The following is a 17,770-nucleotide window of genomic DNA, read 5'->3' on the forward strand; positions in this document are numbered from 1 at the left end:
GATGTGGTTTCCAAACCAGCCCGAGGACATTTCCAGATGACAGAGATCTAAGGGGTCCGTCGGCCTCCCCCCAACCCCCTGTACAGAGAACGTCAAGGAGGACAACCAGTTGCTCCCAGAAGAGGCATAAAACGCTGGACCTCAGGGGAAATGTTCTGGGCGGTGTGGTCTCCCTGGGTTCCAGAGACCATGGGCTGGGGTCTCCATTGTCCTAAAGCCCAGGGATGGGAGCAAGGGCTGCCCAGCTGTGCTTCTGCATGGAGACTTGTGTAGCGTACACACACACACACACACACGCGCGCCATACTCAAACACATGCACACACACACACCCCACTCACGGGCACACACAACTTCCCCTGTCCACTAACTCTTCTCCAGAAAAACTTCTGGAAGATGCACGGCCACTGCTTCTTTGTCTCTCCCAGGGGAGGCCCTAGAGCTGCTCGGCAGGCAGTGACCTCACAGAGCAGACTCTGTCCTCTGCCTGCCCCTGCAAGCGGCGGCCTGTCTCTGTTTTTCCAGGGGGACGGCAGACAGATGGTAAGCACCTGCCCCGTCCCCCGGCACTCCATCCTGGTGTTGCCAGCTCTTGATGGCGATGGGAGTCACCCGTGGGAGTGGGCATCGGAAGAAAGTCCTGCAGCCCCTGCTTGGGAATGTCTCCCTCCAACTAGCCAACCAGCTGCCAATGCAGCTGCAGCCTGGGGCCTACAAAGGAAAGAAGAGCAACTGAGGCCAAAGGAGAGCTCCACAGCATGGTGGAAGGCACATCTGGAATTGGAGCCAGCCATCCCTGGGTTCAAGTCCCAAATGTACCACTCACCAACTAGCTGGTTGCTTTTAGGCAGGCTGCTAACCCTCCCTGTGCTCTGGTTCCAGCATCTGAACACAAGATGACTCCATAGCACGGGCTTTTAGACAATGTCAGGGCCATGTTGCAGGCCCTCAGTTTATGTTTCCTTCCCTCCTTTTGTCATCAGAACAGGAATAGGGTCTGCAGGCTTTGTCCCTCATCCCCACAGAGGTGACTGGAATGGATGGGCCTCAGGCCCCCTGGTTGCTGAGCTCAGAAGTAAGCATTCCGGAGAGGAAGCCCAGGATCCTTTGGGGAAATTGAGGCCTCCCCATGCGATTGCTGCCTCCAGTCGGGTTCTATCATGTTACCATGACAACTAAAAGGCAGGTGCTGGGAGATGCTGGGTCCTGCCCACTGTGCTTTAAGACTTGGGGTGCCCTCCTATAAGGTTTGCTTTTAGACCAAGAGCTTGTGTTTTTATTGTCCTTTGAGACACAAATTCCTCCTTGTTCTTACTTTGACAGACAGAAGGCATTTCTTTTGTTTGGACCTAAGGGAGAAATGATGGCTGGTTTTAAGACCTTTGATTCTGGCCCTCTGCTGGAGGGGCCCGTGGAGGCTGGTGGCGATGGGGGCCACCTAAGGGGTGTCCTCCTTTTCTCTTTCGAGACCTCAATTGTCTGCTAAAAATGAGGGGCTGGTCTGGACAGGCTCAGAGATTCTCTATTTCCAGGATTTGTATCCAGGAGCTCCTCGATTTCAAGAAGAAATTATAGCAAATGTGCATTTCCTGGGCTGCATCCAAACACAGGGTGTTGAAGCCTAGCCCTGGGTCCATACAACCAGGACAAAGGGCTGGAGGGGCTGCCTCCGCGCACAAACCTGGGCGAGCAGGGACACTTGGTGTATCTGTCTGTTCCCAAGTCTTGCAAGAAGAACATCTGCAGTACCTTTGGGTGGACTCGAGGGACTCAGGGGCCCCTGTCAGCAATGGGCAGGTGGCAGGCAGTGGTGGAGGGTCATTCTCAACAGTCCAAGGGTGAACGTCTCCAGGTTCTGTTCGTAGAGTGTGAGACCAGGACAGAGAGAGTCAGGATGAACCCTGGTTTTCATTTCTGACTGTGGAAGAGGCATCCAAGTGCCACCCTAATCCACCCTAGCCTTCTTTCTTACTAAACGAGCCCAATTTTTGGGGGGGACATGTCCCCAGACTCCTCGCAGATGTGGGAGAACCATATGACATGGTCCTGGCCAACAAGGTGACAACAGAAGTCACCGTGGACCTTCCGGGAAAGCTCTTTGTAAGGAGGGCAGGCTTGGCTAGCTCATCCCCTTCTCCCTGCCTGGAGCCCAGATGAAAACCTGGAGGGAGGGTGAGCATCTGGGCCATGCGGTGACCGTGACAGAAGGGAAAGTCAGTTGCAACACCTTGGCCCTGACATCCTCGGTTGAGGAGGTGATGCCAGCAACTTCCTCTCTCCAGACTTCTCAGGATGAGAGCAAGGTCAAGCCCCTAGTTCGTTCAAGCCAAAGTTGGTGGGGGAAGGGGGGGTTCTGTTACCTGTGGCTGAATCTAGACATTTCCCTCCAGACAGGTGCCCAGCTTCCCAGGGTAGCTAGTATTTCCAGGGGTGCTGAGGCACCAGGGCCGATTTCCCCTTTTGGTAATGGGTGGGGGGAGGTGGCAGGGAACTGGCCTGGGGTCGCATGGCCCCCCACCAGCAGAGCTCCAGCTCAACCCTGTCCAGCACTGAGCGGTGTGGCCCTGTCACCCGGGACAGACTTCCTGAGCCCACTGGCTGAATAGGAGCTGCTGAGGCTTCAAGTCCTAAGCTGTAAAATGGGCACAGGTTGGAACAGACGGTCTGTAAAAGTCCTCCGCTCGGACAACCCCAAGCCCAGGTGTGTTCCTCCGACAGAGGAGTTAGCATTTTCTCCTCCGCTCTGCCTCCCCTGAAAGTCCTGCCTGGTGGTTCCTCGCGTTACCTGCTTTCTGAGTTCAGCTTGTCTCAGAAGGAGACAAGGATGAAGAAAAGTGAGCTTTCACTGGGAACATCCTAATTTTAACACAAATTACAAAAAAAGAAATACAAAAAGGAGGCCAGAATTGAGTTTTCTGTGGGGCTGGTATCAGGTGCAAGGATGTCAAACAGGTTCTCCTCACCTGACAAATGTGACTAATCGGCAGCAGCTGCAGGAGCGGTTTTGAGGCCCGTGAGTGAGGGCCACTGGCTGGAGGGGGCAGGGGAAACGCTGCGTGATCAATTCTCCACATCTGGCGTGGGTGCAGCAACGGGGACAGCTATCCACACCTCCCTGCAAGGCTGGCCTAGACTGGGGACAATCAGATTGGGGGGAGGGGAGCGGGGGGGCCCCTGATGGATTAGCTGAGGTCCCCTGGGAGAAGGACTCAGGGCAGGACCCCTGTGGGCCAGGGACACAAGGGGCTCCCTCGCAATCACGGTGCTGCCACCACTAAGAGACACTGTGATGAGGCTGCAAAGGAAGCTGCTGGCATCCCGGGACTCAGGGAGCAGGCAGGGACCTCGGCCCAACAACCGTAGGCACAGCCTTCCTCGGGGGTCCCTCGGCGCCCCTGCTCTGAGGAGTAACCGTAGGCGGGAGGGGGAAAGGGCCAGAGATTATCCTAATTCACAGACACACTGATCACTGAAGTGTGAGCACTGCCAACCCAGAAAATCCCCGGTGGGGAAAAGTGGGTTTCTTAATTTGGTATTTCCAACCACAAATTTTTACCATGACTATAGACTAATAATGGTGCTATTAATAGAAACAATAAACCATGTAGTATTGAAAAACGCACATGTCCACAGCCTCGGCCTTGGGCCTCCTGCCAGCCCTCCAGGACGCTCTCCCGCTGTTTTGCTCTGGGAGCCGGCACAGCCCAACTCCTTCCCACCAGCCGGTCTGTTTCCCCCTCCTGCTGCGCCCAGGTCCTGTCCTCACCCTGCCCAGCCACCGGCTCCCCTGACCCACCTCCTCTGCCAGCTGTGGGGCATAGTCACCACAGTAACCTCCAAGAGACAGCCGGACACCCCATGCCTGTCCTGAGCGTTCCCAGTGTCCCCTTTGCGGCCCTTCCAGCTCCTGTGACGGGGGTCTGCTCCCTCTGGGAGGGCAGGCGGGCAAAGTCAAGGGCATCGTCAATTGCACGAACCCTTTCCCTGGTCTGTGAGCTCCTTGAAGGCAGGACTGGCTTTATTCGCCATGGATCTTGCAGTACAAAGTCTGGCACAGAGAAAGGACTCCAAGAATGCTTGTCGCATTGGACTAAAATGAAAAGCAGCACAGGACGCTTCTGCCGACTGCCCAGGGGAGAGAAAGCCGCAGGTCCTGGGGGGTGCACAGATGGCCGGGGGGGCAGGCAGCGCCAGTGGGCTTCTGGTTTTTTCTCTAAAGACCACGGCCGGCAGGCCTTTGACCTCTCCCCGGCCCATTTGCACAGATTCCCATGACATCCCTCTTCCCGCTTCTCTTATCTCCCTCCGGGAATCCGGCACCGGGCAATCCCCCCAGCTGCTCTCTTCCCCCCACTCTCTCTAGTGGGGCTCCCAAACTTCAGGGTTTTGTGTTTTTCCGGAAAGAACACTGTATGTGGGGCAACTTTTAATTTTGTCCAACGAGGGCTCGGAGAACAGAATATAAACCTTGAAAGAAGGCACAGGCGCCCCTCCCCGGCCCTCATTCCCCACGCAAGGTAGGAAGGACACGCTCCCGGAGGAAGAGTCATCGTTCAGTGGAATAAATCCTACATAGAGGAAAAACTCAAGGCGTTTCCCACTTTTTCACCTTGTCTTTGATCAGTGACGATTTTGCCACCGGGCGTTGTCCTCGGATGCAACTTGGGAACGAGGGAGGCCCAGCCTGGCATTCTTGTTCTCCCTCCCCGTCTCTCTGCCCGCTCTCTCTCCCCCCTACCTCTTGCTCAAATTGTGGTAAAATGCACATGAGATTTAGCATCTCAACCCCTTTAAAGCACACAGTTCAGTGTGTTAAGTCTGACGTCACCTCTGGCCACTCCCTGCCTGGCCCGTCCAGCCAGACCAGCGCCACGTGCAGGTCCCCAGCGCTTCTGCGCAGCCTCTCAGCCTCCCGGTCAGGCCGCAGCTCCAGCGCAACAGGAGGAGATGAGATCACCTCCTCTCTCCGTGATGGGGGCACCCTGCGCCCTCCCCCTGCCAGGCTGACACCGCTGCTCCCAGTTTGTGAGCAGCAACCCACCAGGGGCCCTGGTTGGCACAGACCGTCCACCTTCAGGCCTTTATCTGCCCTCCGCCTGTCACTCTCCTTATCCCCTAGGCTGCAGACAGTCCCCAGCGTCCTTCCCCTGGAGCCGCCCAGAGACAAGCACCTTTGGCCCCCTGGTCCCTGCTGGGAACCCTGGCAGCTGCCAAGGCAAACGGGGCCTGAGAGATGGGATCGGGTCATGACACCCAGGACCCACTGCCTCTGCACCCAAGAGGGCAGTGACGTGGCAGGAAACAGAAAACAGACTCCTCTGGGTTTTCAATGCAATTCAACAAACCACAGCGGAAGTTCCTACCTTGTGCTGGGTGCCGGGGCTGCAGTCACATCACTCACGACCGGGGGACCTCACCGTGGGACAGAAGAGGGGCTCATCTCCCAGGTGGGCAGAAAGTCTTGCTCCTCTGAGCAGTGTGAGGATGATGATGACGTTCCTCAGCGCTGAGGGCCACCCTCGGGGAAACCCGTGGAAGGGTCGGCTCTGGCATGTCCCAGCCGAGTGGGGGGCAGAGAGTTCTGAACCCATTCCCCGAGGCTGCAGCCGCTGCCACCTGGAGGACCAGCCTAAAGCCCCTCCTCCCCATGAGGCTTTGGGGTCAAACTTGGGTTCGACTTTCACTTGAGCAAGTGTCTCCATATCTTTTAGCCTCAGCTTTCTCATCTCGAACATGGGGGTAAAGCAATAGCAAACCCCTGGGGGACCACGGAGGGAATTCCATAAAACACGGCGGCAAGGAGCCCACTTTGGGGCCGCATGCCCGTGAGCACCAGACGGAGCATGTTCATGTCTCCGTTATCCGTCTTCCCTCTGCACCCCACTGCGCACCTCTGGGGCTCTCCTGGCTTCCTCTGCTGCCCATACCTGCCGTCGCCCCACTCCCAGCTTCTGTTCATAAACACCCTCTAGATCCTGCCTGTGTCTTGCGCACTCAGAGGACAGACTAAGAGGAGAAGTGCAGGGGCGGGGGCACAGGTAGGGGAGGTGGCCGATGCGTCAGTCTTACCCACTGGCGTTTCTCTCTCCTCCCCCTCCTCTCCCCTTCTCTCCCTCCTCTGTCTCCATCTCTCTCTGTCACTCTCCCTCTCTCTATCTCTCTGTCTCTGTCTTTCTATCTCTCGCTCTCTGTTGCTTTCCCTCTGTCTCTCTCTCTCTCACACACACACACACACACACACACACACACACACACACACACTGGGTTGGGCCATGATAGTCACATTCTTACCACCAACTCTAAGACCTCTCTCACTCTGGGGACAGAGGAACAAGACACACACGCGCGCAGGTTCCGCAGCGGTGCCTTTCTCGAGCGGGGCCTGCAAGCTCTCGGTGGCTGTTGTTGAAGAGGCTGGAAAGTGGACGCGTAAGGATAATTGGCTGCACCTGCTTTGGGCAAAGGAGGCTGCCTTTGAAAGCACCAGTACATGGGCTGTGATATCATCTTATAACTGTGTTTATATGAAAGTAATGAAAATATCAATTCTCTTTTTATAAAAAACAGTTATGCAAACAAGCAGACTTTATGGCATCGTTATCAAAGTTTAAAATATACGTATATATAGACATTCCCACCCGCCATCGCGCACGTGCGGTTTCTCCCTCCCCATGGGCAGCACGTGGCTCGTCCGCACGCACGTTGTCAGCGTTCCTTTTTGCAGTTGCCGACACGGGGGCATTGTGCCACCGTGAGCAGGGCGTGGCCTGAGGGCCGAGGTGACCAGTTGGCTCTGGCCTTGCTGCCTCTTGCTGTGTGGCCATGGGAAATTTACTTCCCCTCTCTGGGCCTCAGCTTTCTCACCTGTGTAGTGGGAGAGTAGACATGGAAACTTTCAAAGTCCCTGCCACAGCTCTGGCTTCCAGGGCTGGACCAATCGATTCAGTGGGCACCTGGGCTTGGCTGCCCAGGCCTGAGGTCTTGGCTGATTCAACCCTTAACTCCAGGAAAGTGCCACCTGCAGAGAATGGGCCTTGCGCGTTTCCAAACACCTGGAGCAAAGTGTGCTGAGTCAGCGCCCAGCGCTCCCCTCGCCGGCACTGGCTTCCCGCCCCGTGAGCGTCCAGCCATTCCTACTTGTCGGGGCCCGGTCCCCGTGGGACAGCTCACCTGGACCTGATGCAAGGGAGGGAGGGGTCCGTGTGTATGAGAGAGCAACATGCTGGGGGTCAGGACCCACGTAGGGCCTCACTTTCCCTCTGTTTATGGGGTCTTTTGGGGTCTGTAACACTTTATGACTCCAAAGTCCCCTGTGAGGCCTGAGGAAATCCCCTTCTGATATCATATCTGCAGTTCAACAGACAAAACCCATTCGTAAAGAGCGGGCACTAAGTATTTTCTAAAAAAGGAAAACTTAGTGTTAATTCAGGGAAAACATGATCCAGTTGTAAAGCACTCAAGAGCCAACCCACACATCCCTCGGGGAGGAAGGGACGTGTTTCCAGCCTCAGAGCCCAACATGGAGTTGCCCCGGCCCTTTCCCGGTGCCACGTGGAACCCAGACCTGGCAGGAGAGAGCCTGGTTGGGGGGCCTGGGCCCTGGTCCCATGTGGGGGTGCGTGTGGGACGTTCTTGGTCCAGTGGACCTGCCTGTCTCCAAAGTGCCTCTGGGAAGGGGTGGGAGAGCCCTTCAGACGGGCTGAGCGCCAAGGCTGATCTCGGTCTCGGACCCCCCGTCCTTGGCCCCTGGCATGGCAAGCGCTTCCCTTCTGCCCTCCAGCCTGAGTTCTAGACGATGAACACTCGGTCCCAGAGCAACAAAAGAAACACATCTCTCCCTGGCACCGTCAGGTGGGCTCTGCGCACAGAGTGTGTCTCACCATTCTGCATGGAAATCTGAAAAATTAAGTCTAGCTCCTTCCCTTTCTCCCTGAACAAAACACAGAGGGCATGATCTAACCACTTCCCGAAGACTCAGCGTCCCGACCGTGGACATTCACCATTGGTCCGTGTGATCAGAGGCTACTGAGCAGCGGGGGCCGGGGGCATCCTGCACTGAATGCCTTCATTCGGCTGTGCTTTTTTAGTTCTGGGTCTGCTCTTCGTAGTTCTTCTTTTCTTTCATTGCTATCACTCTGTCACTTGTCGCTTTTTACTGCCATCACTGTGCCTGCCTCCTCTAATCCACAGCATCTAATCTTTGTGGTTTTAACAACGACACAAGCACATTTGTTCTCATTGTGCGTAAAGCAAGAGTCAACAGGCTCTGAGTGAGGTCTGTGCTGCTCTTCTACACTGGCAGCTCAGAGGCATTTTCATTAACATCTGAGTTTTGGGGTTGGTTTCTGGATAAGAAACTGTCATAAAAGTGACGCGTTATTGTTCTTGCTTTCCAGGGCTGACCGCAGACCAAGTCAACACCACCATAAAATCCCACTGGAGATGCACACTGCTAGAAATTTTCCCAACTACAAACAGACCTCGCATATGAAATGGTACATACTGAGCATTTACATACAGAGCATATAAAATTCTACACATTATTCCCTCGTCACACACGGTACACATTTAGTAAACAGACTGAGACAACACTGTATAAAAAGAGGTTTGTCCTGGGAACACTGACACAGTATTTGGACTGATACAGCTCTGCGGTCTCCGGCCCGCCTCTGTTTCCAGCTTCCCTGGGTGGGCGTCCTCAGGAGCAGCCCCGGGACTGAGGAAGGTTGAGGAAGAAAGTCACCTGTGCGCCCCAGCGGGCTAGGTGGGCGGGGGGCCGTCATGGCGCAGCACGAGCGTGAAGGAGCGGGCGAAGTTGTTGGCCAGGCCGCAGCTGCGGGCCTCCTCCCCGACGGGCAGCAGGAACAGCAGCAGCAGGAACAGCAGCAGCAGCACCTGCAGCGGGAGCGCCACACAGCACACCTTCCGCAAGAGGGAGCCGAGGCCTCGCCACCGAGTCTGCGGAACCAACACAGCACGTGTGAGCGGGCGCAGGGGCCCTGCGGCGGGCAGGGGGCAAGGAGGATGCCAGGAGCGGTGGCAGTGCTGGACTGACTGTGTGACGTCTCGGTTTTCTCACCTGTGAAATGGGGCTAATGTGAATTTTGCCAGAAACAAAGATCTCCGCGGTTTTCTCGAACCATTCAGGGTGTGAAAGGAGGGAAAAAAATATAAAGTTATGGGCTCTGCCAGTTGTTGCATAAATCTGTGCCTGGCGCATCAGAGCGCTGGCTCTGAATCTGGAGGCGGTCGCTCAGCTTCTCTAGACCTCAAATTTCTCATCTGTAAACATGGGCAATAACGGCACCTGCCTGACAGAGCTGTGAAAACCAAGTGAGACAGAGCCTGGCACATAGTAGGTCCTCAAAAGCTGCCGTCATTATTAGCGTTGGTATGCATCCTTCATAGCACCACCGTCCTAACCATCGTCATCACTGCTATCGCCACGTGGTTGCCATCATCACCACCCCCGTGTCGGTTCATTATCGCTTCCTTGTCCTCCTCCTCCTCCTCCTCCTCCTCATCCACTTCCCCTCCCTCTCTCTTTTTCCTTCTTCTTTTTTCTCCTCTTCATCATCATCAATCATCGTTACCATTATCGGTATCACCGAAGGTCAGTCTCACAAGTCCAAATGTCTAATGGACTTCTCTGCTACAATGTCCGTGAAAGTGGCCGAAAAGCATTTCCTAAATTCCGGAGGGGCTGGCCGGATCGCGGCTTCATGGATATCTGCCTGCCAGGGAGCGCGAGGTCAAGAGCTGGTCGTGCAGGAGAGTGAGGCCTCACGGCCACGGTGCAGCATGGCAGGACAGACGCCAGCTCATAGGAACCTGGCAGACGGGGTCCCAATCCAGACTGCCACACACTAGATAGGTGACTTTGGGCAAGTCAATGACCTCCTGGAGCCTCTATTTCCTGCTCTGCCAAATGGGGATAAAACATCTATCCCTGTTTGCTGGGTTGCGGAGAGGACTCACAGCAAACATATTTATACCTTGATTGAAAGGTATACCAGCTCCTACTATTACACTGTTAGCAACTATTTGTAACAAGAGTACCAGCACTATTGGTAACTATTAGTACTATTAGTTAATATTATTATTAGTAGTAGCACTAAAACTACTATTACAGAATATATCTGCTGGCTCCCTGAAGAACCAAAGGTTCACCCTCCAGGGCACCAAAAGCCACAGTCCAGTGATGATGGCCATGGTGATGGTAGGGATGGCAATGATGCTTGATGGTGGTGGTGATAATGGTGATGATGATCACAGTGTTGGTGATGAGAATGGTGGTGATGAAGATGGTGATGGTGGTGGTAGTGATGGAGATGGAGATGGAGATGGTGGTGGTGGTGGTGGTGGTGATGGTGATGGAGATGGAGATGGTGGTGGTGGTGGAGATGGTGGTGGTGGTGGAGATGGTGGTGGTGGTGGTGGAGATGGTGGTGGTGATGGAGATGGTGGTGGTGATGGTGATGGAGGTGGTGGTGGTGATGGAGATGGTGGTGGTGGTGGTGGATGGAGATGGTGGTGGTGATGGAGATGGTGGTGGTGATGGAGATGGAGATGGTGGTGGTGGTGGTGGTGGTGGTGGTGATGGTGATGGAGATGGTGGTGGTGATGGAGATGGTGGTGGTGATGGTGATGGAGATGGTGGTGGTGGTGGAGATGGTGGTGGTGATGGAGATGGTGGTGGTGATGGTGATGGAGATGGTGGTGGTGATGGAGATGGTGGTGGTGGTGGTGGTGATGGTGATGGAGATGGAGATGGTGGTGGTGGTGGAGATGGTGGTGGTGGTGGAGATGGTGGTGGTGATGGAGATGGTGGTGGTGATGGAGATGGTGGTGGTGATGGAGATGGTGATGGTGGTGGTAGTGATGGAGATGGAGATGGTGGTGGTGATGGTGATGGTGGTGGTGATGGTGATGGAGGTGGTGGTGGTGATGGAGATGGTGGTGGTGATGGAGATGGTGATGGTGGTGGTAGTGGTGGTGGTGGAGATGGTGGTGGTGATGGAGATGGTGGTGGTGATGGTGATGGTGGTGGTGGTGGTGATGGAGATGGTGGTGGTGATGGTGATGGAGATGTGGTGGTGGTGGTGGAGATGGTGGTGGTGATGGAGATGGTGGTGGTGATGGTGGTGGAGGTGGTGGTGGTGATGGTGATGGAGATGGTGGTGGTGGTGGAGATGGTGGTGGTGGTGGTGGTGACGGTGGTGGAGATGGAGATGGTGGTGGTGGAGATGGTGGTGGTGGTGGTGGTCGTGGTGGAGATGGTGGAGAGGGAGACGGTGTGGTCGGTGGTGGTGGCCGTGGTGGTGAAGAAACATTGCTAAGTGCAGGTGTTCCTGGGAGGTTCTGACCTGGGCACTCTGCCTCTCTGCCTCTCATATCTGAGTCATCTTATTTACTCTCCTGCCCCAATTATTTCCTCCAGATAACACTTGACCTTCTGCTCCAGCCTGACACGTTTTCACTCACCAAAGGCCTTAGACACTGATTTTATAAAAGCGACTACCCAGGGCCCACACAATGGGTAAGTACTCTTGGCTGCATTTATTTCAGCAGTGACCTCAGGAGCGGCGAGTGATGCAGTGTTTAAGCAGCCGAAGGAGCACGAGTTCACAGAGGAAGTGGCTCCCTCAGCTGCTGGGCTGGGTACAGCCAAACCCTGACCCATCCGATTCATCCAGGGAGAGGGAGAAGCGGGTAGGATGACATGCTGCACGCCCACCCAGCCTGGGTTGACACTACTAAAAACTTGTGATTGACGGCCTCCCAATGGAGGGTCTGTTTACAAGCGTCCTTTTCCTGTTTGCCCGTCCACTCTCAGAGCTAACACTTGGCTTATTCAAGTGAGGGGTTGTGCCTTGGCCGTGAGCCTCTGGGGAAAACATCCCGAAGGTCCAAAGTATGTTTGCATTTACAAGCGTTGACAAGGGGTGGTCTTCTTCAAAGGACTCCTGCCGCCTGCCCAGTGCCCGTGCGCTCAGAGCTCACGTCTTCACTTTGAGGGCCCTGCGTTCTAAAATGCTCTTTAAAATGAAAGGCACATTTTAATACGATTCTCAAATGCTTAGAAAACATGAAAACACGCCCCCACACACAGACGCACAGACGTGAACTACCGTCTAAGAGGCCAACAAAGAAATTGACAAACTCAGCTCTTCCCAGTTCCAAGAGTTTCTCTGTGCCTCAGTTTCCCCACAGAAAGTACCACCTGTCTTCTGCTGGGACAGAACTATCCAAAGAGAGAAGGAGCTTCCTCAGGAAGTGATGAGCTCCCGATCCTTGAGGGTCCGGAAGCAGAGGGCCATGAGCACGTGGCGGGGAGGAGGGAACGGGAGATGCTCTGTAGAGGGACTAAATGCTCAGCAGAGGCTCTGACCCAGAGTCCTTCGAGGTCTCCCACGAGCCTGAGATTCCTGAGTTCTAAGAACTCAGGCAAGGTGAGTTTATCACAGTAACTGGGACTTAATCCTCTACCACTGATGAAACGGGATATGGCGGGAAATTAAAGGTTTGGAGTCCTGGGTCCTAACCCTGGCTCTGCCACTTCCTGGCTGTGTGACCTAGGACAGGTCACTTAGACTCTCTGAGCCTCAGTTCCTTTATCTGTTGGGGGAGAGGGAGAATGACGCCTGCCTACCAAAGTTACAAGGACAAACGAGGCAACGCGTGCTGTGCTAACACGCGTGGCAGGTGCTCAGTCACCGCCTGTCCTTCCTTCTCTCGCTGATGGGAGCTGGGGCAGGTGGGAGCTCCCACGAGCAGCACATAGTCCCCTCCACCAGGGAGTCAGGATCAGGCACCATCGCCACCTTCAGTCCCATCAGAGAGGAAAGCACCGCCCTCCTTAAATGCCATCTCTCTGCTCCTCAACGGCCCTCACGTCCTCTTGCCACAGGGCCTTTGCACAGGCTGTCCCTCCTGTCTGAAATGCTCATTTCCCTCTTTTCTCCAACCCACCTGGCTAGATCCTGCTGATCATTCTACCTTGCCTTGAGTTGCTTGCTCAGGGAGACCTTCCCTGGCCTCTAGACAAAAAACCAAGTCCCCACTACACATCCGCATGGCACCCGACGCCTTTCCTTTGGGTCACTGATGAAGCTCTGGGTTGCCCTTAACTCCTCGGAGGCAGGATCCACATCAGTTTTGTTCCTTGCTGTATCCCCTGCAGTGCTCAGTAGATATCTGCTGATGAAATACTGAATAAAAGGCTCCTTCCCTGCCCATGCCTCTGGCTGTCTGCTCCTCCCACAGCACCAGCGAGATGATCACAGAGACGCCTGCTGCCCCCTGTGAGCTGCTCTCACCGTCCTGACGTTCACCCAGCACGACTGCGCCCCACTTGTTAATGAACTCGCCGAATAGCCCCCAAAGGCCCTGAGCTCTGCTCTTCCCCTCGCCCGTGGGCTTCCTGAGCCCCTTCGACAGCTCTATGAGGTAGGCTTTTCCATGCCCATTTTACAGAGGAAGGAGCTGAGGCTATGGGGAGGCGACCAGCCCAAAGTCACATGGACAGTCTCAACTACCCAGCGTTGCCCCAAAGCCCAGGCTCCTCCCACCATCCTGCGTGCCACTTCCCACGAAAAACAGCAGCTACGACAATGAAAGGCTCTGCTGAGGATGGTCCCCTCCAGCCTGGGGCCCCAGGTGTGGACGTGATGCCACCTCCCCTCTGAGGCCCGGGGTCTTTCCCAGGACGCGGATTCAATAGCGGTTAGTATTTCTTCACCACTGAGTTTTATCGACACAGGTTTGGATAAGTGGGAAACCATCAAACAGAGAGGAAGGCACCGGCAGAGCTGGCTGGAAGAGGCGGACAGTCGTGAGCCCCACCGCTGCCCAGGCCGAGCACGGGAAAAGCACAGCATGGTCACCGGGCTCAGTGAAGACGTAGCAGCTGGTACCGCACTGGGGGGATTTCAGAGACTTGGAGACAGAGAGATGAAGAAACGGAAAGCAAGTGTAGATAACACTTTTCTGGATTTCGACAGTCAAGGACTAGTTTCAGAAACTCATGTCCGGAGTTTTAGCACCAGCTCATTCACAAATCAGCAACAACCGGTTGCTCCTGGGCTCTGTGGATGGACGGAGAGACAGGGCTCTGTGAGGACACTGTGCCTGGTTTGAGGCCTGTCCCTGGCTCTCCCATTTTAAAGGTCAGAGACGGCACAGCTGTGGCAAAGCCCAGGCCTTGGGCTGTGACCAGAGGTGACCTGCTCCCAGATTTGCACAGAGAACAGCAGGGGTACAAAGTCAAGCTATGCGGCCTTTGCCCGCGAAGGGGCCACAGGGTATTTGCGCCACTAAACAGAGTGAAGGCAGTTTTGAGTGTTACAGGGCAGGCACGTGGGTGTCCAGCACAGTGCCTGGCACAAGTGGGGGTTTTTAAACAACCATAGTGTGAGAGAAAGTCATCAGCTAACACGAAAACCCACCAGTGCTTTCTGAGATTTGGGATTACAGTATTTCATCCAATCTAAGATGCTGATTATAGACCGTTATTTTACCAACCACTAAGAAAGGAAAAGCCAGCAACTAAGACGGAGCACACAATTGGGGTGCCCACGCAAACGTGGGGCGCCGTCGTGTGAGGGGAAACGAGGAGCAAACTTACTCACAGAAAGGGGAAGAAGGAAACTCAAGGTCTTATCTGGGCACTGGGTAAAGGGCAGGAAATAAAAACTCTTTCTGAGAATTTAAACCCCAGGCTGGAGCTCCCCAAGGCAGTGGTCTGAGTTTACGCAATCAGTGTGGTCTGCAGGAAACCAACCAAGGCACCACCCACAAGCAGAGATTTTAATTTAGAGAAATCTCAGGTGGGTGGTGGAGGGAAGTAAACCCGAATCCTCACTGGAAGACCTAGATTGTAATAAGACACCCAAATTCCAGAGACGTGAAAATGTGAAAAATTATGAGTCTTAAAACCCACGAAATAGGCTCGAGTAAAGAAAATGCTACTCCCAGGTCGCCCAACATCTGCGTTCGCATCCCAGGAGCCCACGACATGCAACGATGGGAGGCGTCTGCTCCCCGTTCCTGCAAACTGCCATTGCCTTAGTTTACCCAGGAGACAGAAGCACTTGCCGATCTGCTCCCCAACTAAGAGCTTGTCTCGGGTAGGGCGACACCACTGCTGTGGGCCAAGGCAACTCGAAAAGCACTCACATTTCTGCGTCTGAGTGCTACAGGCAAACACACCCGTGGCGCAGAGTCGGCAAGTGCGTGGGCGGCTGCAAATTTAATAAATCTTAATTATTCTGTTTATACAAACAAGCAAGCTGAAGCCATTGACGTAGCTGGAGCTTTCAGTGACTTGGGGCACAGAGAGAGGAAAAAAGTGTGGCGAACCAACTGCTCATAAATAATTAGCTTCGGGCAGGGTTTTTTTTCCTTCCCTTTGGACTAAAAATAATACATGGAATGTTTCTAAGTTGGCAAGATTACAGCCTCGGAAGACAGCACCTATTTTCTACCTGTCAGGCCTGCGTGCGGATGCGCATACGTGCACGCGTACGCGTAGCCATATGCTCACACGTGCGCACCCCAGGCAGCGAAAACCAGCACAAGGACCAAACCTAAGGGAGGATCTCCCCCGGCAGAAGCGCCATTGCCGCCTTTGCTCTCAGAAAGAGAAGAGGAGGCTGCAGAGGTCTCCCAGGTCCTCATTTACGTGGCACTTGGGGACCTACTATGTGCCAGTTGTTACAACAGAAACTTTACCACCATTAGCTCAGCGGACCGTCGTTTTCCTTAGCGGAAGACGGTGGTTAAGTGACTCGCCACAGGTCGCACACACCGATGGTGGAGTCTGGATTGAAATCCAGAGTGTCAAGCAGTGGTTCTCAAAGCGTGGTCCCCAGGCCACCAGTATCACCTGGGATCTTGTTAGAAACACAGATTCCTGGGCCACCCGAGCCCTAGTCAGTCAGAAACTCGGGGGGCGGGGAACAATGCATGTTTTAACAAGCTGTCCTATGAACAAAGACGGTCTCTGTGTGTTGGCCCCTACGGTGCTCACTTCACAGCGGGCTCAGACCTGTTGGCTCAAAAGCCAGCTGAAAGTCAAATTTCTACATATCCAATTATTTTAAACACAGCGCAAGTAAGCAGATTTTTTTAGCCATTTAGGGCGGCGGTCCCCAACATTTTTTGCACCAGGGATCGGTTTCATGGAAGGCAATTTTTCCACGGACGGTGGTGAGGGGGCAGGAGGAGCTTATGCACTCATGCGAGCGGTGGGAGCAGCTGTAAATACAGACGAAGCTTCGCTCACTCACCCACCACTCACCTCCTGCAGTGTGGCCTGGTTCCTAACAGGCCACTGACTGGTACCCATCCACAGCCCAGGGGTCGAGGACCACGGATTTAGAGCCTTTCTGCTTTGTACACGCTACCAAACTGCACCCAACATCTGCTAGCTACAGGTAAGATAAGCCTCGGGGCTGTAGGACCAGCCCTTGGAGCTCCCTGACCCAGAGACTCCCACTGTGCCTGGGCAACATCAGCGGAACGCTCAAGCTCTCTCCAGATTCCCTTCTCTCCACCCAACCAGGATGCAGAGTCTACGCGGGCAGGCCATTACTCTTTTGTTCACTGATGTGTCCCACTGCCTAAAACAGAGCTTGGCCAAGGTCAGCACTCGGTAAATATTGGAGGAAGGAAGGAAGGAGATAAGGATGGATGGAGGGAAGGAGGAAGAGAAGGAGGGAAGGATGGAGGGATGGAGGGAAGGAGGAAGAGAAGGAGGGAAGGATGGAGGGAAGGAAAGAAAGAATGAGGAAAGGAAGGAAGGAGACAGGGAGGGACAGCAAATGCACACAAAGGCTGAGAACACATGGTAACACGTTAATTACAGGCTGCAGGAATCCTGCCTGTGCTAGGAGGGCTGGTGTCAGCCAGCCAAGTGTCACTACTCAGAAACATTTAGTGAGCACTTACTATATGCTAGGCACCATGGCCAGGCACCAGCAGACCCAGGCTTAACTCCAAAATGGACTGTGGCCTGGGGCTGCATAGATGGGTGCTCTCAACCAGTGAGGGGCTTAGAGTGCAGGAGCTAGAGGCCATCTGGATGCCTGGTACTGGGTCCCCCATCTTCTACCAGGAGCCACCAGGCCAGGCTGTGTGGACCACCTGCCTTTCCTGGTGACCTTCCCTATTCCAGGAGGAGCCTGTTTGTTATTTATTCTAAACTGGGGTGGGGGTGGCGGCAGCCAGGACTTAAGCCATCAGAAGCACTTCTACTGTCACATACAATAATTCACATGCTCTTCAAAATTAGGTCACGGAGTAAATAAAGCCAGCATCAATAGTCCCGTTTTATAGATGGGGAAAGTGAGCCCTAAGACACAAAACGACTTGCCCAAGGCCACAAAGCTGGGTTGGCACTGGGCCCAGAGCACAGCCTTGATCTTGCGACTGCCTTGCCCAGTCCACGGGTCACCCACTCCCCTGCAGATGCCAGACATGACACAGCTGGAGACCAGGAAGAAAAGCTGGTATGCAAAGCACCTGGAAAACACAGATCCCAGGGACTGAGAGACCTCAAGGAACTTGAGCTCCCTGGGGCAGAGCGTGCGAGAAGCTTATATCACTGGGGGCCAGTGCTTGGCAGGAAAACAAGAGTGTTCCCTTAGAAGCAGTGGCACGGGGAGCATCAATTTACATTTTGCTTTTCCAGAAACATGAAGACCCGCCAGGCCCCAGGGAAGCCTTCTCCAAGGCACAGTGTGGAAGGTTAAAATGTGGGATTTGCAGCC

The 17,770-nt window shown here is 54.5% G+C and overlaps 1 protein-coding gene and 1 pseudogene across 1 annotated transcript in view; both read right to left on the reverse strand.

The window, feature by feature from the left end:
* Positions 1-800: 800 nt before the first annotated feature.
* LOC105814953 lies at positions 801-5,850 on the reverse strand (annotated as a pseudogene).
* A 2,692-nt stretch (positions 5,851-8,542) lies between these two features.
* Positions 8,543-17,770, reverse strand: part of SYNE3 (spectrin repeat containing, nuclear envelope family member 3) — an 80,793-nt gene continuing 71,565 nt past the window's right edge. The window contains exon 18 of the mRNA XM_012650114.1: positions 8,543-8,957. Within this exon, the coding sequence (XP_012505568.1) occupies positions 8,760-8,957 (198 nt within the window). The 3' untranslated portion in view covers positions 8,543-8,759. The remainder of the gene's footprint in view (positions 8,958-17,770) is intronic.

This window comes from Propithecus coquereli, unplaced genomic scaffold (genome assembly GCF_000956105.1).
Source record: "Propithecus coquereli isolate 6110/MARCELLA unplaced genomic scaffold, Pcoq_1.0 Scaffold310, whole genome shotgun sequence".
Classification (NCBI taxonomy): Eukaryota; Metazoa; Chordata; class Mammalia; order Primates; family Indriidae; genus Propithecus; species Propithecus coquereli.